The sequence below is a fragment of the Puma concolor genome, chromosome E1 (genome assembly GCF_028749965.1).
Source record: "Puma concolor isolate L17-30 chromosome E1, mPumCon1.1.hap2, whole genome shotgun sequence".
In the NCBI taxonomy this organism is placed as follows: domain Eukaryota; kingdom Metazoa; phylum Chordata; class Mammalia; order Carnivora; family Felidae; genus Puma; species Puma concolor.
This window is the reverse complement of record NC_141680.1, coordinates 9,400,053-9,423,381: the sequence shown is the minus strand read 5'-3', so window position 1 is coordinate 9,423,381 and position 23,329 is coordinate 9,400,053. Positions and strand designations below refer to the sequence as shown.

Sequence of the window (23,329 nt, the reverse complement as noted above, 5' to 3'; positions counted from 1 at the left end):
AGATTATGGTCACAGAGGGCCTCTTTGAGGACATGCACCGTTAGCTACCATTTGAAAGGATCGGTAGGAATGACCTAGGCTCAGGGTCGGCGATGATCATGTCGCAGATGGAAATGGTCTGTGCTAAAGGGCTCAGTGTTGCGTGCTTCTGAGGTCAGGGTGGCTGGAGTGTGGCAGTCAAGGGGCAGAGGGCAGGAGATGCGGCTGGAGACACAGGCCAGGGCCAGTCATGCGTGGCTGTGCAGGCGGGGGTGAGGGGGTCACTGCTTTATTCTGTGGGCAGAGGGCCCCATCAAAGGTCTTTAAGCTGGGGTGACATGATTTCCCTTAGCCTGTACCCTGAAACATACCCTGTGGCTCTGTTGTGGAGAAGGGCCGGAAGGGGGTCACGGCTGAGGGGCCAGCAAAGAGCCCGTTCTGGACTAGATCGGGGGTGAAGCAGCGGGCTGGACAGAAGTGGGATCTACAGGGCTTGATGCTGCCTGTGGGTGGGGGCGGGTGGAGAGGAGGGAGGAGCCAGGTGGGGGGTGAGGATGGGGGCAGAGACATTTCAAAAATAACTTGAGCGTGACTTGAGCAACTGGGTGCCTGGAGGTGCCATTATTATCTTTATTCTCCGGGGTTGGCGAGAGGATGTGTTTGAGGGAATGTTTGAGCAATCACCAGGCTAAATATTGGTCAATTAAAAAAAAAAAAATGAAAAGGGGCACCTGGGTGGCTCAGTGGGTTAAGCATCTGATGCTTGATTTTGGCCCAGGTCATGATCTCACGGTTCGTGGGCTCGAACCCCACGTCAGGCTCTGTGCTGACAGCCTGGTTGGGCTTCTGTCTCCCTCACTCTCTGCCCCTCCCCTGCTCGCTCTCTCTCTCTCAAAATAAATAAACAAATAAATACATAACGAAAGAATCACGTGTGGGTGGGTGAATGCGTATTTCCACCAGCCCTGGCCCACACCGAGAAGAAGAGTGTGGCCTTCGATACGTATTTGTTGGATGAATGAATGAATGAATGAATGGGCGAGAGAGTGAATGAATCCGTGGATTTTGTGTCTTGATTCAGCTCAGCAAATAATGCAGCAAATGCCCGGCGATTTGAACTTCAGAAAGGAAGGAAGTGGAGTGATTTGAGTTCTTTCTGTTTTGGTTTTCGCCCACCTCTTTCCCAGGGTGGGGGTGGGGGGCTGGACAGTCGCCCCAGTAAACAGAGAGGCAGAGAGAGGTGTTTTCTCATGCTTGGGAGGCTGGCTGGGTTTGAAGTGTTCCGTCCGAATCCGCCGTCAGTTCCTGCCCTTCTGTACCTCCTCAGATGCATGTGACATCTCGTTTGACCCGGACACGGCACACAGGTATCTCCGGCTGCAGGAGGACAATCGCAAGGTCACCAACACCACGCCCTGGGAGCATCCCTACCCGGACCTCCCCAGCAGGTTTGTGCACTGGCGGCAGGTGCTGTCGCAGCAGAGCCTGTACCTGCACAGGTACTATTTTGAGGTAGAGACCTCCGGGGCGGGCACCTATGTTGGCCTCACCTGCAGAGGCATCGACCGGAAGGGGGATGAACGCAACGGTTGCATTTCTGGGAACGACTTCTCCTGGAGCCTCCACTGGAATGGGAAGGAGTTCACAGCCTGGCACAGTGACACGGAGACCCCGCTCAAAGCCAGACCTTCCCGGAGGCTGGGGATCTACGTCGACTTTCCGGGAGGGATCCTGTCCTTCTACGGCGTGGAGTCTGACGTCATGACTCTGGTTCACAAGTTTGAGTGCAAGTTTTCGGAGCCGGTCTACCCTGCCTTCTGGCTTTCCAAGAAGGAAAACTCCATCCGGATCATGGATCTGGGAGAGGAGCCCGAGAAGCCAATGCCAACTTCAGTGCAGGCTGCTCCCTAGACTCCAGCCTCCGTCCCTCAGACTCTTACTGACCACAAAAGATGGGACAGCGGCTTGCATCTTAAGGGTGGCCCGGGGATGGAAATCTCCACCAGAGGAGAAAGGTCTCTGGCTTCTCCCTCCTGCTCCCTGCTGTGCTGTTCTCTCTGTTTGCAGTAATCCCTAAGCACCTGCCTCCTCTTTCTCACCTTCTAGTGATATTCTCCTGTCTGCTCAGGTGCCTAGATTCAGTAGCCGGGAACCTTCAGAGTGATCCCCAAAAGATTGCAGAGTAATCAGAATAGATCGCAAGCTCTGTGTTGCACTTCTGGGTACCGTGTGGCCATTATGAACTCACTTAACCTTCACAGCAGCTCATATCCTCCTCTTTTGCAGATGGGGAAACTGTGGTTCGGGCGGGAGTGGGGGGGGTGCTGGTCAGTTAACTTGCTCGAAGTCATTGTGATCACATGGTGAGCAAGTGGCAGAGCCGGGACTCGAACCTGGGCAGATCGGTGCTGAGATTTTAACCAGTCCCCCACGCTGCCCTCCTCATTAGATCATGGGTATCGTGGGTAAGGGAATAAGCCACATGATGAACTCCAGGCATGGACACCGAGTGTCTCGAACCTTCAGTGTCTTAGCATCCACTCCGTCTGGCTGGGCCACTCAGCTGCGTAGTGGCAGTGACCTCACTACCTCACACAGCAGCTCATCGTAGTTTTGGATAGTGAACATTAGAAGAAATGTCTTAAAAAAATTTTTTTTAACGTTTATTTATTTTTGAGACAGAGAGAGACAGAGCATGAACGGGGGAAGGTCAGAGAGAGAGGGAGACACAGAATCGGAAGCAGGCTCCAGGCTCTGAGCCATCAGCCCAGAGCCCGACGTGGGCCTCGAACTCATGGATGGCGAGATCATGACCTGAGCTGAAGTCGGACACTTAACCAACTGAGCCACCCAGGCGCCCCTAAAAATTTTTTTTATATGTTTATTTATTTTTGAGAGAGAGAGATAGAGTGCGAGTGGGGGAGGGGCAGAGAGAGAGAGGGAGACACAGAATCCGAAGCAGCTCCAGGCTCCGAGCCATCAGCACAGAGCCTGATGCGGGGCGGGGCTTGAACTCATGAACTTCGAGATCATAACCTGAGCCCAAGTCAGATGCTTAACCGACTGAGCCACACAGGTGCTCCCAGAAGAAATGTTTTAATGGAGTCCAAGTTCTAGTCCCTGTGACCTCCGAGGAGGGGTCTCCCCTTGACTATGTGGACTTGTCTGATTTCTCATTCAGAGGACAGACCTTCAACTGTATGAAGGCAGTTCTCACGCACGTCCTCCAAGGAAGTTTGTTTTCACCCTACGTTTCCCACTTTTCCTTCATAACTTCTGGGTCTTTTCCTGTGACCTGTGTCAAGGCAAGTTATCGTCCTCTTTGACAGTCTGATGGTCCCTTGACTTGTTTCCAGAGACCCCGTCCTATGTTTGTATCCAAGGATCTATACAGTGGAGGATTAGAATTTTCGATGAAATTTTGTAAAATTGGAATTTATTGAGTTCATTTTTTATTTGAATTTAAAATATTGTTGCATCATTGCTGCTTCCAGAGATACCTTTGATTCACGATTCTGCGTCCCATAGGCTGGCACTCCTTCCTGGTGTCACCCATGGAATTGGTGAACTTTTCTTCTGAAGTCTTAATCTTGTGGATCCATATTGATTAGGGTAAGGCTAAAATACGGAATCTTGCAGCCCCTGGTCAATACCTTTTGGGTGTAGTTATTCAATAAGTTATGTTTTGGGAGAACTGTATACAGCTGTAGCCAACTTTTAAAGCCCACTTTTAGTCCTTTGTCCACCAGACGCCCGGAAGGACTTTCCCAATGGCAAAAATCAAGACATGTCTGCATTTCCTTGCTCACCTGCCTCACAATGCTCTCGAAAGAGAAAACGAGATCAGCCTGGCCAGTTTTTACCGAACCACTGAGGTTTGTTGGTATTGGCTGCTTTATTTTCTAAATGCTCACCAACTCCTTCATTACACCACTTTAGGATTCTGCCGTGAGTTCACATCCAAGTGGATGAGTGTGTTGTTTCCAGAATCCACCTTATTTTTCTCCTTAGAAATTAAGACACTTTTACGTGTCCCCATCCTCTACACTTTTCTTAATGTCTTGAAGGTTACCGCCTGGCTTTTGGTCACATCGGTAAACTGGGTCAGGGTCATGAGATGTAATTTGTTTAAGTCAGAATGCTTGAGCTCTTATAAAGGAACCCTTTGTGACTCGAACTTCGTTTCCCAGCCAGCTCTCTTTGTCCGTTCAGTTTCAGTGTCAACACCTCCCTTCTTGATATGAAAGATCAAAACAGGGGCATCTGGGTGGCTCCCGTCAGTTGAGCGTCTGACTCTTGATTTTGGCTCAGGTCATGATCTCAGGGTTGTGAGATCAAGCCCTGCTTCTGGCTCCTCGCTGGGTGTGGAAACTGCTTAAGTGTTCTCTCTTTCCTTCTCCTTCTGCCCTTCCTCTGCTCCCCCCCCCCCCCGCCCCCGCCGCCAAAAAAAAGATCAAAGGAAAACTGAGTGTTAGAAATACCTACTTTCTTTCTGTCATTGCCTCAACTGATGGGTATATCTTTTTTCTTACTCTTGGTCCCCAAACTGAAATTGCCTAAAACAAACAAATTAAAAAAACAAAAACAAAAACAGGGCCTATTTTATATTCCGTCATTTCCCCAAAGCCGTGTGAGTGTGGGGCACTCTTCTGTGTTTACCTACATTTATTTCCTCTTCCATTGTGTAGACGCACTTGAAACACAATCTGAACTCATCAGGAGCTCCTTTTGGTGCGTGATTGTTTTGTTCCATTACTAAACCATTTTTGTGAGCGTAGGGTCAGAATGCAATTTTAGCCTCTACGTAATTTATTCTTGTCTCAACTTTTTGAGGTTCAAGTGCCCATGGCATTCTTTTCCAGGAACGTTATGGAATCTGAGTCAATTCCCACATCCTCCCAAGATCCATGATGAAATGATAAGATACAAATTTGGGCCCATTCGTGGAACCCTTCTTTCTTTAACATGTTCAGCATGTTTTTGGAATGACCGTCCTCAAATCAAATTGATTCAACATATATGTTGAAATATATGTTATATATTTATAACATGCAAGCTGCTGGGCTGGGCACTAAGATATAGCGACCCAGAAGATAACCAGCTGTACCCTTGGATCACAGAAGTTGATTTAACATTGAAGTGAACGGGCACCTGGTTAAGCCTCCAACTCTTGGTTTCAGCTCAGGTCATGATCTCACGGTTTTGTGAGTTCGAGCCCCACGTCAGGCTCTGCACTGACAGCTCTGTCTCCCTCTCTGTCTCCCTCTCTCTCTGCCCCCTCCCTACTCGCCCTGCCTCTGTCTCTCACAAAATAAAGAAATAAACTTAAAAAAAATCGAAGTGAAAAGTGAATCTGAAGAGCTGAACAGTAATCCACGATTCAAGACAATCAGAGACGAGGCAGTATTTCCTCCCTCATTTCCTTGCCTGATGTACTGCTTCTAATGTGATGTTTTCTCAGGCCATCTTGAGTTTTGAATTGTGTTGTTGACTGACCATCTATCGGATTGCTCCCCGTCTCTACAACCAACTGTCCCCATTTCGGGGGTCACTACTCCAGCCCCATTAGCCAAAGACAGAAGTGGAAGAAATAGTAGCCTGCCCATTTCCTGCTTCTCCTAGGTCCATCCGATTTGAGCAGGACTCCCCTCCCTCCACACCCACGATGTGTCACGGTGGTGGTGGGGCAGGAGGGTCACCATATCGTGTGTAGCTGATATCCACATGCAGGGGACACTGTGTATGGCTCAGGTAGAATGACCGGCCGGCCAGTCTGTGCTGGGACATGCTTAGTCTTTATTTTTATTTCTGGTTTGTCTGTGGTCTTGCTGAGAAAATCCACGGTCTCCCTGAAGGGAGGCCACCAGGTTCTGGAAAAGAAGAGGGCAGACAGGTAATCCAACAAGGACTCAGGGTCAGCATAGCAGTGATCAGGCATTTGAGGTTAAAAATCTTTTCCCCTAAATTAATTAATGTGGTGACTCTGTTTCCTTGGGGGAAAAAGTGTTTATAAAAAAATAATTTTCGGGGCGCCTGGGTGGCGCAGTCGGTTAAGCGTCCGACTTCAGCCAGGTCACGATCTCGCGGTCCGGGAGTTCGAGCCCCGCATCGGGCTCTGGGCTGATGGCTCAGAGCCTGGAGCCTGTTTCCGATTCTGTGTTTCCCTCTCTCTCTGCCCCTCCCCCGTTCATGCTCTGTCTCTCTCTGTCCCAAAAATGAATAAACGTTGAAAAAAAAAATTAAAAAAAAAAAATAATAATAATTTTCAAAGGATCCTGCTAAAGCTGCTACAGTCAGACTGCAGTGAACCCCTTAACCTATCTCAGGTGCTCTGAGTTATAGCAACTCCGTGTTCTCGGCCTCTTTAAGTTATAATGCGCTTGCCAGAAGTTTCCATAAAAACCCTTGTCATCCTTTCTCCCATTCCAGCCATACCTTCAAGGCCCTCCTCTCTGTGTTTTGCCCCATCTTTCATTCAATCAGTTTCAAGCTTGATTTTGAAGTTAAATTTTATTTTTCCCACAGCATGCTCCAGTATTTAGGCAGTGGTATTTAAAAAAAAATTTTTTTTAATGTTTATTATTTTTGAGAGAGAGACAGAGAGCAAGCAGGGAGGGGCAGAGAGAGAGGGAGACACAGAATCTGAAGCAGGCTCCAGGCTCTGAGCTGTCAGCACAGAGCCCGACATGGGGCTTGAACTCATGGACTGTGAGATCATGACCTGAGCCATTATCGAGAGCCAGACACCTAACTGACTGAGCCACTCAGACTCCCCTCAAGTACTATCTTTGAATACCATTTCTTATTTAATCTTTGCAGCCCTGTGAGATAGATAATATTTCCCCTATTTTATGGAATGAAGAGGAAAACACGGGTGGCTCAGAGAGGGCATGTAACTTGGTCAAGGACACACAGTAATAACTTTGGAAAGAATTGAGGATTTGTGTTTACTTTTACCCTTTTAAAAAAATTATTTATTTATTATTTTTTAATGTTTATTCATTTCTGAGACAGCGAGAGACAGAGCATGAGCAGGGCAGGGGCAGAGAGAGAGGGGGACACAAAATCCAAAGCAGGCTCCAGGCTCTGAGCTGTCAGCACAGAGCCCCACGCGGGGCTCGAACTCACAGACCGAGAGATCAAGAGTCATGTGTTCCACTGACTGAGCCAGGCAGGAGACCCTGTGTTTACTTTTAAAACAAAGTTATGTTCACAGATTTTGAATTCTTTTTTTTTAAATTTTTTTATTTTACATTTATTTATTTTTGAGAGACAGACAGAACACAAGTGGGGGAGGGGCAGAGAGAGAAGGAGACACAGAATCCGAAGCAGACCCCAGGCTCTGAGCTGTCAGTACAGAGCCCGACGCGGGGCTCGAACTCACGAACGGTGAGATCATGACCTGAGCCGAAGTCCGACGCTTAACCGACTGAGCCACCCAGGCGCCCCACAGATTTTGAATTCTTAAAGTATGGCTTCCCCACCAGCAGCATCGGTACCATCCGGGAACTTACTGGAAATGCAAATTCTCAGGCTCCCAGCCTGGATTTAGAAATCAGAAACTCTGGGGGCCGGGCCTAGCAATCTGCTTTAATAAGACCTGTAGGGGATTCTGAAGCATATGTATGTATGTTTGAGGACCACTGGTTTACATCCATCTCTTCTCCCTCACCTGCTCTGCTCTCCAAATACCAATAGTGAGTGCCTACTCATTTTAGTACAAGCAGGAAGACATTTTTGGCCGCCCCAGGCGAACCCTGTCTCCTTGGGAATTCAGCTATTTCGGCTAAGTTTAGAACTTTCTGTGCTGTCTGGGTTCTCCCCCTTCGGGATAATAAAACATGTCTAGTCAATGTCCTTGTTTTCCACCTGCTTTTTTTCAAAGTCAAAGGGCAAACGGGCAACCTGGAAATTCACTGACTTCTCCGGAACAAAGACTTTTCTCTTTTAACTTTGTAACATCACATGATGGGGGGGGGGGGGGGGTTGGTGATAAAAGGTGGCAGCTTTCCCACTTTCTCTGATCATAACAATACTTGTATAGCTCTTCATACATCATAAAGTGCCCTTCAAGTAATACATTCATTTGACCCTGACACTCACCTGTGAGCTAGGTAGAAGTATGATCATTTAACAGAAGGGGAGCAGGTCATGTGAATTGCCCAGGGGCATGTAGCTGGCCGTAGCACAGCCTGGGGTGTGGGGTTTCATCCCACACCCTTCTACTCGGTACTGGTACCGAGTCCTTTCCTGGCTTCCACTGGCTGAGCTCCACAGGTGGCTGTGGGGGGCAGGAACCAGCAGAGACTCAGGTTCAATGTTAGGGCAGCAGAACTGGCCCCTTCTGGGGTTCTTCAAACCGTGAAAGAGGGTGGGAAAAGGAAGTAGAGTTTGGGGGTGCCGTGGGGAAAAGGGTCGAATCCGAATCTTTTTTAAAAAAATGTTTATTTGTTTATTTTTGAAAGAGAGACAGCTCGCAAGCAGGGGAGGGGCAGAGAGAGAAGGAAAGAGAGAGGCTCCGTGCTGTCAGCACAGACCCCAACACGGGGCTCGATCCCATGAACCTGAGATCACGACCCGAGCCCAAACCAAGAGTCAGATGCTCAACCGACTGAGCCACCCAGGCGCCCCTGGTTTACTCAGAATTTTGAACGAAACAGAGTAACACAGGGCAGAAAGGACAGCCGGGGGACTGGCATGAATCCTCCAGGCTGCTGGTAGCCTGGGTATTTGAGAAACCTCCAGGTTTACTTCTCAGCTCCAAAGCCTTTCTTTGAGAAATGTTTTCCTCTCCTGGGTCTTACCTCCCATGAGACCTATTTGCCTGCTTCTTTGGCTACCACTGGTGCCAATTCCCCACCATCGGCTTCTCCCATCCGGCCACCTTGTCCTGCCCTCCACCACGGCCACTTTCTCAACTCTAACACCAGATCCCAAATGGCTTAACCTCCCTGCGTGAGCCAGGTAAGATGCTATGTGTGCGAGAGTGCGTGCGTGCGTGCGTGCGTGTGTGTGTGTGTGTAGTGATGGTGAGTGGAAGGGAGAGGCCGCAGAAGCAACCTCCATGCCCGCCTACTTGAAGGAATGTCATCCTCACAGTACAACACCCTGCAGGATAGCAACCGTGTGTCTCCTACAGATAAGAAAACGGGGGCTCAGAGAAGCTTGTTCAAGGCCACGACAGCTAGTGAAAAGCAACAATGGGCTTCCAGCCAGTCTCTCTGACTCCCAGGTCTCTGCCCCTCCAGTGGGCCACAGCTGACCCTCAGCAGGGAATAAAGACTGAATTGGGTGGATAAAACCACTTCCTCGAGTAGGTAGACCAGCCAAACAGATTAAAATCCTAATTTATTTGAAAAAAAAAAATCCTAATTTATTTGGACCTTCAGAAACAAGCTACCTTGGGGCCCCTGGGTGGCTCAGTCGGTTAAGCTTCCAACTTCAGCGCAGGTCACGGTCTCATATTTCGGGAGTTCGAGCCCCCACATTGGGCACTGTGCTGTTAGCACGGAGCCTGGTTCGGATCCTCTGTCTCCCTCTCTGTCTCTCCCCTCCCCTGCTCATTCTCTCTCTCAAAATTAAATAAATAAAACTTAGGAAAAAACCAAAGCAAGCCACTTTCAGTTTATAGCAGTTCTGGGGGTAGTGAGTCTCCCGCTCGTATACCCAAGCGCTCTGTGTCTGGGGTACTTGCTCTTCCTGGCCTCCCTGATAGCTGAGAGGCTAATCCTGCTCTCACCTTTTCTCCCGATACCGATTCAGATAGAAGAGGCTGGGCTGTTTGATCGGATCTCCTTCCCAGCCCGATTCCTGTCCCTAACCCCGACTCGAATGCCAGACTGCCACTGCCACCAACCCAGGCAATGACACCCAATGGCTTCCTCTAGCTGAGCCAGGTCTCCAGACGTGGGCACCAGAAATGCTCCGTTACTGCAGGCATTTTGGCTTAATCTAGGGAAATAACAGTTGTAACAACAAGAGCAGGTGCTAACTGGTCTCCCGCATCTGGATCCAATCGAATTACTTGCCTTCATCTCTGCCATCCTCATCAGTAAGGTGGGGAAACGGAGGCTCAGCGAGGCCAGGCAGCTTACCCAAGATTACACAGCTCCTACGTACCAGAATCAGTGTTTGAAATCTAGAACTGTCTGCAGCAGAATTGTCTCCATGCGCATTGGAAGCTCTTTTCTGGGCTGCCCAACGTTCGCAGGGACATTTTGGCTGCAGTGGTGAGCTGGGTGGTAATCGTCAGGGAATAGTCTATTACAGTAATTTTTTCCAACTTAGCATTATATCTTTATTTTTCTGGAAAACTTTCAAACCCATGGAAACTAAAAGACCTGAACAATGAACGCTCGTATACTCTTCACCCACACTCACCGATTATTAGCACTTTGTTACATTTGTTCTTTCTCTGCGTGTAGATCTACACATACACAGTGTGTGTGTGTGTGTGTGTGTGTGTGTGTGTGTGTGTGTGTGTGTGTGTGTTGTGTGGGTATTTTTTTGGTGGGAACTTTTGTGACACTTTGCAGATACTCAGCCTGAATACGTCAGCACTTAATGGTGATTCCCAAACATTTTTCTAATGGATTCTAGGATTCCCGGAGCAGCTGCTAATCAAACTTTGTGGCTTGTAAAGCTGATGGAAGACAGTGTCTGTCATATTTAACTTCAGGTTTCAAGGTTTTGTCTTCATCCGAAGAGCCCCATTGCTGTCCGTAATTGCCTTGCTAACAAGTGAACTTTGGAACTTATACATTTATGCTAATGTAACTTCGCTTTTGTCTACGTTACACATAGAGCTTTTCGGAAGATACGATTTGCAGACGGGATTTTGTTGCTCAGAATGTTCGAAAAGCCCGATGAGCCCCTGGTCTCTTTCTGGGTCATAACTGACTGCAGAAGCCTTCTGTTTTGGGTGCCTTAGGACGACGTGCACTCAGAGGGGTTGGGTCCAACGATCCACATCATCACTCCTGAATGGATCATAAGCAACAGCAAGGGGTAAAGGTCTCAGGAAATACGTTTGCCATTTTCACGTCCTTATTCTTTTAAAAACTATGCACACACGCACTCATTTAAAAAAATTTTAATGTTTATTTATTTTTGAGAGAGAGTGTGTGCAAACGGGGGAGGGGCAGAGGGAGGGGGACAGAGGATCCTAAGTGGGCTCTGTTGCCCACAGCAACAAGCCCAATGTGGGGCTCAAACTCACGACCATGACCTGAGCTGAAGTCAGATGCTCAAGCGATTGAGCCACCCAGGTGCCCCCACAGTCGTTATTTTTGTTTACATGCATCTCAATGATGAAGTTTTGGGGGCGATGGTGGGGTGGTCTGGAGCCAATGGCCGAGAAAGTATTCTTGAAGACGTCTTTGGTGCAAAAAGGTGATTTTACTAAAGCACGGGGACAGGACCCGTGGGCAGGAAGAGCTGCATGGGGTCGCGACGGGCAACTCGTTATATACCCTCAGGTTGGGAGGGGTCAGGGATAGAATAAGTCTCTAAGGAATTTTGGAAGCAAGGTTTCCAGCAGCTTGAGGGGCTAGCTCTTGCTAGGGAAATGGCATTTATTACTGTTTCATAAAACCTCAGTCATGAGACCCTTCAGATGTATATCGGGGGGCCATAAGCTTGGAGTATGATTGCCAGCATGTATCTTGGGGGAGCTGAGATAAAGGAAGTAGACTTACAGGATCCTCGAGGTTGGGGTAAGTTAAGCTAAGATTCCCTTTTGCCCCTAGCAAAGCGTCATCATCCGGGAAGCTGAGCTCCTAGAGGCAGGTCACTCTGTTTCAAGGACTTCTCAATGGACTGTAGGCAGCAAGGAAATTTAATTTTTCATTTGCCTTAGTTGCCCACGTTGCCGTGGCAAGCACTTGAGCCCCTTTGTTCTTGGGTGGTCAGGTTTGTCCGAGGAATATCACACACATTCCACCTGGAGGGGGTGGGGGTGGGGGTGCCAGCCTGTATTTTGCCCTCAGCTTGCCCCACGCCCCCTCATCATCAATGTATGCACATACACACGTATAAACATAGTAGCTGGCATTGTTTGCTTGGCTGCCCAGAACAGTGGCCCCAATGACGACCATGATGATGGCAGCAGTAGGACAATAGTTAGCATTTACTGAGGGTGACCTATGTAACAGGCGATCATCTAAGTGCTTTGCCTATAGTGTCTCATTTAGTCCTCAAAAAACCATTCTGGGTGGTAAGAACTATCATCCTCTTTGTTTTACAGATGAGGAAACTGAGGCGTAGGGGATTAAGCAAGGTGCATGCATATCCAGAGCTAGTAAGCAGCTGGGCTGGGGTCCAAACCCAGGAGTCTGACCCCAGACCCCTCACTCTTCACCACTCAGCTGTTCTGTTGGCTGGGATGCAAGGGGGAGGTACTCAAATCGGAGGGCTGAAAGCTAGCAGCGGAAGGAGGGGAGGGAAGGGACAAAAGTGGGGAAGGAATGAGTTTTGTTTTGCAGAACCGACAGTTTCTGCCAAGGAGCTGCACAGCCAGCTGTTTCTCCCCTGATAGTCCCTTGCTAGGTATTTTACCTGATAGCCCTTACGTGAGCCAGTCTGAGCCGGTTTGGAGCTAAGGATCTGCACAAAAGTCCCCCTCTGTCCCCCCCAAGTTGTCCTGAAGTTACCTTTAGCTTGTTCTACTGCCAAGATCTCCTGCGGGTGGAATTTGCTGCCAGTTTTTGAACATGATGTATGCACTGGCACGTGGACACGCTAGGCATGAGCAATTGAACCGAAACGCCTAAGTAATGGGATATGTATAAATCCTTAATGCATATGCAAGCTCCTTGCCCCGCCCCCAACACACAATAAAAGCTTCCCTTCCTAACCCCAGGGAGACACAGTCCTCTGAGAGCTTTCTCCCTGTCTCCTTACTTGTAACAACTCATCAAAAGTTCTCGGCTTTCAAACACCTCTTGGGTTGTGTTCAATTTCATGCAACCCAAGCGGGGACCCCCTTGAGTTCAGTCGTAGTGCTGCCTCCCAGACACGTGTGTGTGCATGTGATTGAGGTTAACTGAAACTTTTCCGCTAAGGAGTGCTTCTCTGCCCAGGTTTCTGGTTAGCATTCTGAAGCAGTCAAACAAGTTTCTTTTAAACATTTGTGTTTTCAGTTCGATGCTGAGTTTAGGAAATGAAGGCAGGGATGCCTGGGTGGCTCAGTCGGTTGAGCATCTGACTCGATTTTGGCTCAGGTCATGATCCCAGGGTCACGGATTCGAGCCTCATGTCAGGCTCTGTGCTGAGTGTGGGGCACGCTGGAGATTCTCTCTCTCTCTCTGCCCCTCTCCTCACCCCCTCTCTAAAATTAAAAGAAAAGAAAATGAATATAAACATATTCAGGATCATTGGGATAGCCAGCTTATAACCAAACAGCTGTAAACGTTAAGTTTACATCCAATTTCACATCCACGAATATTTGTAAGTCGTTACTAATAATATCCATTGGAGCTCAACACCAGGCTCCACAGTATATATTTTCTCCTTTAAGAAGGACCCATATGTTACTTAAATTTGACCAACACAGATTCTTGTGGTTCTAGAAATGAGATGACCAGCTCTTTCAGAATATACAGCAACTGCCTCCACCTAAGCAGTGCCCGGTTTAGGAGATTTACGGTAAAGCCATGTTTCCTAGGAGGTCAGTACAAAAAGCCAGGCTTCTACCGGCAGTTTCCGGGAGACATAAGCTTTCCATCCGACGCAGCGTTTTACCTTTTTCTCTGGGAAACGTTTATACTAGAAAAGGCTCAACTGGGATATTCATCAGCTGCTTCCTGCTCCCGTGGTGTTTGGTGGGGCTGATAACGGACAAGGATAAAATGCGCTGGGCATCTCAGGATCATGGAAAACTTGGAACTGAGGCTCAGGAATGCCCCCCATTTTCGCTGTGAGAAGGGAAACAGCTCTGTCCCCGTGTGCCAGAAGTGTGAAACATGTGTCCTCACCTGGAAGATCTTCTCTACCAAACAGTGGTTCCGGAGGATCGGTGAGATACCCCAAAGGAGGTTTCTGGTCAGCATCCTGGAGCAGTTGGATAGCTTGTATTTGTTACACTATTTCCAGAACATCCTTCAGGCCACGCAGGGGAAGGATTTCACCTACAGCCGGTCCCGGATCAACCTCAGCAAGAAGGAGGGGAAAATCAGCAGGTCCTCCTTGAACCAGATGTTGGATAAAACAGTCGAACAGAAGATGAGGGAGATTTTGTACTGGTTCGGGAACAGCACGCACTGGACGAAGGCAAATTACACGCTCTTGCTGTTCCAGATGTGTGACCCCAACTTACTGCTCACTGCTGCCAATGTCATCAGAGTCCTGTTCCTGAGAGAGCAGAGCAATGTCGCAGGTAAACAAGGCCACAGGGGGAGAGCAGAGGGCCCCCAAAGGTAAGGAAGCCAGACGTCAGGAGCCTGTAAAGGAACCAGACGTGTGGCCAGGCTTAGGTAGAAAAGCTTCAGGTTTTCCAGAACGCAGGATAGAGCTCCTTGTCCTGACATGCGGTCCTGTTTGCCAAAGGAGAAATTGCAGGATGTGACTTCCTTCTAGAAAAGCATGAAATGCAAATGCTTTTTAAAAAAATTTTTTTTTCAACTTTTTTATTTACTTTTTGGGACAGAGAGAGACAGAGCATGAACGGGCGAGGGGCAGAGAGAGAGGGAGACACAGAATCGGAAACAGGCTCCAGGCTCCGTGCCATCAGCCCAGAGCCTGACGCAGGGCTCGAACTCACGGACCGCGAGATTGTGACCTGGCTGAAGTCGGACGCTTAACCGACTGCGCCACCCAGGCGCCCCAAAATGCAAATGCTTTTTATGGAAGTACAGAACTTTTTTTTTATGTTTTATTTATTTTTGAGAGAGAGAGAGAGAGAGAGGGCACGTGCACAGGAGGGACAGAGAGACGGAGACACAGAATCCGAAGCAGACTCCAGGCTCCGAGCTGTCAGCACAGAGCCCGACGCGGGGCTCGAACTCACGGACCGTGAGATCATGACCTGAGCCGAAGTCGGACGCCCAACCGACTGACCACCCAGGCGCCCCAGGAAGTACAGAACTTTTAACTGTCCGGCATTTGCAAGGGATTTAGGCCCAGTTACGGCTGGCCCGTGCCTCTAATACTCATTGCTAGTGTGGCTCCTGCATTAGTGGGTTTGGGATTCGATGGGGTTTGGGAGGGATGTGAGGGGGAAGCTTCTGAATTGTTCTGCCCTTCAGTCTGCACTGCACAGAAACCGGGCCAAGAGGTCAAAACGCAGGGCTTGTTCCCATTCATTCCGCCATACTGCTTGCGCCTGCATAAAATCCAACCTGACGTGGTGTGTGTTCAAGCCGGCAGGTAGCAAGAGGGTCAAATAAGGGTAGGGCAGGCGTTCTCAAACCTTACCTTGCATCTGAATCCCTGGGAAGGCTTTTGAAAACGCAGGGGACTGGGACCCTCTCCCAGAGGTCCCGACTCCGCAGGTCTGTGGCAGCCGTGAGATCCTGCATGTCTAAGTTCCTAGCTGCTGCTGCTGGTGGCGGTCTGGGGTCCTCACCTTGAGAGCCATTGGTCTAGGGTGTTGGTGAGAAGGTCTTGGACATGTTTGGCCAGCTGGATCCGGAAAGCAAAAGAAGCCAGAAAAGAGGCAAGGGATTAGACAGGGGTCCATCACCGGTTCCGCGGGGGGCTGGGGGTTGGAGAAGACCCGGGAGGAGGGATCAGATGATCGGACGGAGGAGTGTCAGAGGGAGGAGCCTCAGCGGCTCCGCGGCTCAGTGTCTGAGCCCACGAAGGTGGGGAATTCCTAAATGTCCATGAGGCCTGTTCTGTGGTCATGTTTGTAGACGATTCGCATCCAAAAGAGTTTCAAAGCTAGACGACCCAGGGGACAGTTAGATTCCCATACATGGCACTGGGTTTCTTCGGCGTGTTAGGGAAGTAACACTCAGGGAATCTGAGTGACACAGCCTAGGCGACAAATAAAGGGACTTGAAAACCAGGCCTCCCTGACTGAACATGTCCCATCTCGAGGTGCTCCTGCCAGGAGCCAGCAGACTCCAGAAGGCCACACACACACACACACACACACACACACACACACGCACATGCACACACACGTACACACACGTATGCACACACATGCACACGCGGGGCTCGAACCCGCGAAACCGTGAGATGACGACCTCAGCCAAAACCCAGAGTCAGACGCTTAACCGACTGAGCCACCTAGGTGACCCAGAAATTAAATTTTCTTAAAAAAAATTTTTTTTAATGTTTATTTATTTTTGAGAAAGAGAGAGAGAGAGAGAGAGCGAGAGTGGGCAGAGGCAGAGAGAGAGGGAGACACAATCCAAAGCAGGCTCCAGGCTCTGAGCTGTCAGTACAGAGCCCGACGCGGGGCTTAAACTCATGAACTGCAAGTGTGCATTGTGGGTCGGCAAAATCCAACAAGGAGCTTCCTGCAGTATTTGCATAGCAACTCGGGGGCTCCCCCGGATAAAACTGGACATAACCGGCTTGGTCCATTTTGTGTGGATTGAAAAGAGGGCAGTAGAAAGAAAACTGTTTTCCTCCACCTCCTTTCCTCCACACACCCCATGAAGGAGCACCCTTGTCTTGGCCTTTTGGTTTTCAGGGCTCAGTCAGTCCACCAGTGATGTGTTTGTCTTCCCGGAGAAAGACCACCACCAGTCTGAGACCTCGCAGGTCTGCCGGGCAGCCGGAACCAAGAACACATCCTTCCCTTTGTCCAGATCTCCAGGGAAAGAAGGGTTGCTTGAAAATATGGGGGGTGGACCATCTGACGCTGGTAAGTCAGCCCGTAGCAGGAAAGCCAATAGGTATGAGACTGGGAAGTCCCCCGTTTATTTATTTTTGAGAAAGAGAGGGAGAGAGAGAGAGAGGGCAGGGGCAGAGAGAGAGGGAGACACAGAATCGGAAGCAGGCTCCAGGCTCTGAGCTGTCAGCACGGAGCCCGACGTGGGGCTCGAACCCACAAACCGCGAGATCATGACCCGACTCGATGTCCGACTGAGCCACCCAGACGCCCCTCTTGGGGTAATTTAAAGGAAGTGCCAGACACAATGCCATTTCACCTGAATCGGGCAGGGTTTGATACACTATAGGCATCTCCTTGAACTGGGAAGGCTTGCAAAGCCCTTGTGTGTTTGGTTTGGGAGGTCTTGTTTCCATTTTGGCAGAAGAAATGACAAAAATCCAGTAGTCTAAGGGTGGACCATGATGAGCTCTATTTCTGGGGAGAGGGTTTGGGGAGGGCTTCTCTTGGCCTGAATTAGAGACAACCCCACCCTGCACCGTTCTCTGGCTTTCCTCCAAAGGACAATGGAAGAGTTCTCTCCAGTGTATTTCTGAGATGAACCGGCTGTTTTCCAGAAAAGCAGGCAGGTCCAAGGCAGAGAGCGCCCCCTCCGATCTGTTGGTTGACTTGGATGTGGTCCGAGACCTGTCTTCTGGGGCCAGAAAATATCGAGACTTCATCTGTCACCTGCCCATCCACCTCTCCAAGTATATTCTAAGTATGCTGGGGCGAATTGGGGGATTTCTCAAGACACTCTTCATCATGGCTCTGATGGGAGGTTCCCAGGTCCGTCATCTTTTTTTTTTTCCCCCCCCAGGTCTGCTGGATAAAAACAGCCTGAACAGGTGTGCCTTTGTGAGCCAGCACTGGGCTGCGCTGGCCCAACAGGTCAAGAAGGATCTTTCCATGCATACTTTCATTCAGAACCAGATCGCCTTCTTGCAGGTACTTCCTGGCCGCGAGGGGTTGATCTGGAAACCAGCCTCATTTCCACGTTGAGGTTGGCCTGACAGTGCACCTTTCCGATCTCTTCGGTGGACCCTTAGCTGGCCTCCTGCTCCCCGTTAGGCTTTAGCCATAACTTCCTGTTTGTCCAGACCCGTTAATCACCACCCGCATTGTCTGTGCATCTAGCAGGGACGACATGTATAGAAACCTCTCAGGAAGAGAGAGGCAGAGTCTTTCTGAAACGTCACAGAGCAGGCCATTTTGTCCCCCCCCCCCCCCCCCCCCCCCCCGCCAGAGATCTATCTTGTGGCATGTGCAATAAGAAAGCCATGAGTATGTTTCTGGAACAGTCTCATATGATGCACAGATGTTTCAGAGACCAGTAAGTATGTGTTTAGGTTAAAATGCAAGTCTTCCGGGTAGTATCCATCTTCGGAATTTTTTATCTCTGTTTCCTGCCCGAAGCCTTACCCCGAATCATGGACTCTTGGTAGCTTGAGTTTTTCCCAGCAGGGATCCATAGCAGAAGACGAGAAGAGTCAGGCATTGGGAGGCAGGCCATACCTCTGGGAAGCTGAGACCCGCTCGCCATTTCTTGCTGGTCTGGCTCTGGCTGTTTGGTATTCAGGAGCCACTTTAAGCCAATCTGCACGTGCTACCGGCCTCACCGGCCAGGCCTCCACCAGAGTTCACCCATCTTTCAGATCTTGCCAAGCACCCCTCTTGGAGAGGAAGGACCAAGAATAGTAGCCATTTCCCGTTATCTTTTTTCCCTCAGGGGTCCTACACAGGGGGAATCGAACCTAGTTACGCCAACAAGCTTCTTATCCCGGTTCCTAAGATGACAGATGATGGGAAACGCATGCGTGCGAAAAATCAGAAATGGAAACTGAGAATGAAGGTGGGTTGCGGTGGCATCTGGGGTCCAGACTCGGCCCTCCTGTGAGGGGTACAGGAAATGGGACCATACATGATCTATAGCATGTGGATATAGGATATGGGAGGTGACATTCCCTAAGGGAGACCGGAGTTGTGTGCTGTGTGTCCTTAAGTAAGCGACTTCCTCTCCGTCAGCTTTAAATTCCTCAGCTGTTAAATGTGCGGATGGATTTGCTTGTCCTCTCAGGGTTCTTCGTTTACTTCCAACCCCACGGCCAGACCATAGCTTCTCATAAGGAAACCGTGTAGTATGAATTTCAAAAGAAGTTAGAAATCTGAATTATCATGGGACAGCTCTTGTTTTTCTTAAAGGCATGGGCCAAAGAAGACAGACACTTTTGTGGACTTAATTTGACCTGCATTTTTTTTTTTAAATCTTTGAGTTGGCCCATTCACTCATTTTATACATTTTTTTTTTTTTACATTTATTTATGTTTTGAGAGACATAGAGAGACAGAGCACAAGTTGGGGAGGGGCAGAGAGAGAAGGAGACACACAATCTGAAGCAGGCTCCGGGCTCCAAGCTGTCAGCACAGAACCCGACATGGGGCTCAAACTCACGAACTGTGAGATCATGACCTGAGCCAAGTTGGACGCTTAACTGACTGAGCCACCCAGGCGCCCCTGTTTTAGGAACGTTATAATTTAAGAAAAGAGAGAGAAACAGGTAAAGCACTGTGGTCAACAGAAGAAAGCATGTGAAGTAGCAAGACAAGGCAGTGAAGTGTCTCCAAGGGAAAGGTAGAGGGGAGTGCCTCCGAGGGATGGTGATTGCCATGGGTACTGAGCTTGAACGGGGCGCCAAGAATGGTGTGCCCAGGGCTTTGTACACGTCATTCACTTGATCTTCACAGTAGATCGAGTGGATATCATTGCTCCCAACTTATGGATGTGGAAACGAAGGCTATGATGTTAGAAAAGTCACCTAAGTTCTCATAGCTGGTCGGTGGTAGAGCTGGGATTTGAACTGGGTCTTTTTCCTCCAATGACTCCACCATGCAGCTCCTAGGCTCTGAAAACTTAGTTGATGAACGAGAGCCAAGGAATTCCAGCCCAGGTCATGAGAAGTCAAGGACGTCTTGATTAGTTCAAGGCAGGATATCAGAGCTGCTTGGACACTGGAGGGGAGGCAGGTTGACAGATTCTGGGGAGAGACTTCTAGGTGGACGTCGTTATTTGGTTAAAGATCAAGAGGGAGATTGAGCTGGGAAAAGTGGGCATCCCAAGGAGGAGTCTACAGGTATGGAGAAGAAGGCTAAGAAGGAAGAGAGATGTTCCCAGGGGGGACTCCCAGACGCGAACATGATGTGGTGGTCTTTTTTGCTTTCATGATAAACTCACCCTATTTTTTGGGTTTCCTGCTGGCATGGTTGTCATTTCCTCCTAGAAATGGCTGGAAAGAGGAGTGAGAGTCCAGTTGAGTCATCTGTGCCAGAACTTAGCACGTCTGGCATGCCACAGTGGTCCAGAAAGTGTATGTTGGAGGGAGGGAGGCACAGAGAAGAAGGAAGAAGGAAGGAAGGAAGGAAGGAAGGAAGGAAGGAAGGAAGGAGGGAGGGAGGGAAGGAAGGGAGGAAGGAAGGAGGGAGGGAGGGAAGGAAGGAAGGAAGGAAGGAAGGAAGGAAGGAAGGAGGGAGGGAGGGAAGGAGGGAGGGAGGGAAGGAAGGAAGGAAGGAAGGAAAGAAGGAGGGAAGGAAGGAAGGAGGGAAGGAAGGAAGGAGGGAAGGAAGGAAGGAAGGAAGGAAGGAGGGAGGGAGGGAGGGAAGGAAGGAAGGAGGGAAGGAAGGAGGGAAGGAGGGAGGGAAGGAGGGAGGGAGGGAAGGAAGGAGGGAGGGAGGGAAGGAAGGAAGGAAGGAACTATTAGAAAGGGAAGGGAAATACCCTTGTTGAGACCTGATACAATTGATTTCCTCTCTCTGAGGCTCAGATATATCTCATCTGTAAAATGATGAGAATGCTTTGTGGGGCAAATGATGTACTTTACGAGGCAGCTGTAGGGAGAAATGAAGATTGCATATACGTGCAGACTTTGAGGCACAAATGCACGGAGATTGTAGCTGTGATTTTGCCTACGGCTTGAGTTCCCATGAGTACGCTTTGTAGAGTCAGGTATACGTAATATAAACATGAAGCCCGGACTTCTGCAAAACAGTCGAAGGGCACCTGTGACTCGATTTTGTGAACGTACCCTCCGTGAGCTCATTTTTGGAAAAGTTGAGCTGTCGGCGATATCGAGAGTTCACGGAAGGAACCAGAACACACAGAAGATACAAAGTGATGCAGGATGAGTCAGGACCCTTGACTCACCATTTTTTAACTCGTGGATGAATCTAGTGCCTGCTCATTGACCTCTCCCTATCAGCACGTAGTGGCAGCCACAGCCCAAAGAGGCAGAGTCCTTGGGCCCTTATGTCCTGGCCAGGGAAGACCTCAGGGGGTGCATATTTGGGGCCCTGGGTGAAGTTGCCACTGTGCTTTGACTCCAAGTGTTCCCTTGTTAGAATGACTACAACCTGTGGACCGCATACCAGAACCAGGAAACTCAGCAGGTCCAGATGGAGGAGAGAAATGTCTTCTGTGGGACTTATAATATCCGCATTCTCTCTGACACGTAGGTACTGGGGTCAGAATCCGAGTCTTCAGGGACCCTTGAATTAGCTGCCTTAGGATTCCCATGACCCGGTTCACTTGGAAAAGGCAATCCTTCCTGACCTCAAGCTCCAGCTCCCAACTAAAATGAGATCCCCTTCGGAAACCAGGTGCTGGGTTTTTGGACCATTCTCGGCAGTGGGTGGAGGGCACTTTCCCATTATAATTTTGGGTACACCAGTCGACCATCCTTTGCACAAGTCATGTGCGTGAAATTACCGTGGTTTTTTTTTTTTTTTGAATATTTTTGTTGTTTTATTCTAGTTTTTAGAAGGAAGGTGTGCTTATTGGGAAAAAGAAACCCACCAAATGCCAGCAAATGTATCGAGAGAAGCCAACACCTCCTACAATCTTGTCATCTAGAGATAACCACCATTAATATTCATGTCTAGTCTAGAATTTTGTTCTTGCGTGTACTATACCTACAAGTTTTAAATAAAAATGGGGTTATGCTATACGTGTTTCTGTAATCCACTCCGGCAAAGTACCATGGGTATCTTTCCATGTTAAACATGAAAATGGCGCTTATGATAACCGCACGGTGTGATGTCACCTGTCTATGCCGTAAGAAGACATTTTAATGATCGGCTCTCTGCCATAGTTTAGGCCTAGGACTTTGCTCTTTTTTCGTAAGGTTTCATAAAGGCCATCTCTCTCTATTTTCTTTCTGGCTGTGAATCTGACTAACAAATTACATCTTGACCAGTCAGTAGGGCGAAGACCAAGAAGATAGGGGAAAGGCAAAGTTGAGTTTTGTTTTTTTTTTTCAACGTTTATTTATTTTTGGGACAGAGAGAGACAGAGCATGAACGGGGGAGGGGCAGAGAGAGAGGGAGACACAGAATCGGAAACAGGCTCCAGGCTCTGAGCCATCAGCCCAGAGCCCGACGCGGGGCTCGAACTCCCGGACCGCGAGATCGTGACCTGGCTGAAGTCGGACGCTTAACCGACTGCGCCACCTAGGCGCCCCAAAAAGTTGAGTTTTTATGGATCGCGTGGTGATAAGTGTGCCCCTTAGAAGAGATGATGGCTGATTGAGCTCTAGGTATAACAAGTAATGAGGACAAAAATATCACAAATTCTCATCTTCAGGCATGACCACCTCCCTTTTGCTGAAATAATCCCACTTCACTCCGTGGGCCTGGAGTAATTATAGTGAGTGTCCCCTTTCACGATAAAATGTCTCAATTCAGACAATACATGGTTGGGTCACCTTGCTCATACTTTATCCATTGGCTGGTAATCTTATGATTGGAAAATTAATTTTTTTATATTAAAATTTTTAAAAAAAATTTTGCCTGAAAGGACTTTTTGGTATGGTATAAGGTAGGGGTCCCTTGTGCTACATTCCTTGTTGGAAGGCCCCGAACTTTCCATTATACCGTTGTTGTAGGTGACAGCCGTCGTACTAAGTGAGTTGCTGGAAGGGACACTAACTTTTCTTTCATGGATCATCCTTTCCACCCCCACCCCACCCCTCCGGTAACTCAGGTGGGACCGAAACAGAATCATTCACTACTCTGGGGGACATTTGGTAGCAGTGTCATCCAATCGGAAGATCCAGCTTCTAGATGTCATACAAGTAAAGGAGGTACCCATCGCGTTCCGAGGCCACGCCGGGAGTGTCCACGCCCTCTTCTTGTGTGAGAAGAAGAACTTTCTACTGAGCGGAAGTTATGACCTGAGTATTAGGTGAGTGGTCCAAGGGCGTTGTGGTGCCCACCCCACCCAACGCCTAAAGTCAGCTTGTGGAGGAAGCAGGCGTGCCTTTTCCTTTTTGTGTTTAGCGAAAAGGTACCCTAAATGATACCGACTTCTCAAATAACCCAAAACATTTTTTCTTTTTTTGGCAAGGTAAAAACCAATTAATTTGTATATCGTTTAAACTTTAACAAGATGAGATAGATTTATAACAATGATCAGATCTATTTTCTTTTTGAAAAAATGGTCATTTATTTATTTTGAGAGGGAGAGGAGGCGGGGAGAGAG

General features: G+C 48.8%; 2 protein-coding genes across 12 annotated transcripts in view; both read left to right on the top strand.

Annotated features, from left to right (window-relative positions):
- The window catches only part of TRIM16 (tripartite motif containing 16), a 65,791-nt gene extending 61,381 nt beyond the window's left edge, over positions 1–4,410 (top strand). For all 8 annotated transcript variants that reach the window (XM_086686083.1, XM_086686088.1, XM_086686082.1 and 5 more), the window contains one exon: positions 1,307–4,410. In XM_086686083.1, the coding sequence (XP_086542209.1) occupies positions 1,307–1,890 (584 nt within the window). In that variant the 3' untranslated portion in view covers positions 1,891–4,410. The remainder of the gene's footprint in view (positions 1–1,306) is intronic.
- Positions 4,411–13,362: 8,952 nt separating this feature from the next.
- Positions 13,363–23,329, top strand: part of FBXW10B (F-box and WD repeat domain containing 10B) — a 34,558-nt gene continuing 24,591 nt past the window's right edge. Inside the window, exons 1-7 of one of the 4 annotated variants that reach the window (XM_086686080.1) lie at positions 13,364–14,353; positions 16,622–16,795; positions 17,325–17,522; positions 17,622–17,749; positions 18,531–18,653; positions 21,193–21,302; positions 22,832–23,032. In XM_086686080.1, coding sequence (XP_086542206.1) covers positions 13,849–14,353; positions 16,622–16,795; positions 17,325–17,522; positions 17,622–17,749; positions 18,531–18,653; positions 21,193–21,302; positions 22,832–23,032 — 1,439 coding nt within the window. In that variant the 5' untranslated portion in view covers positions 13,364–13,848. Of the gene's footprint in view, positions 14,354–16,621; positions 16,796–17,324; positions 17,750–18,530; positions 18,654–21,192; positions 21,303–22,831; positions 23,033–23,329 lie in introns of all 4 variants that reach the window. The other 3 variants (XM_086686078.1, XM_086686079.1, XM_086686077.1) reach the window with 3 other exon arrangements.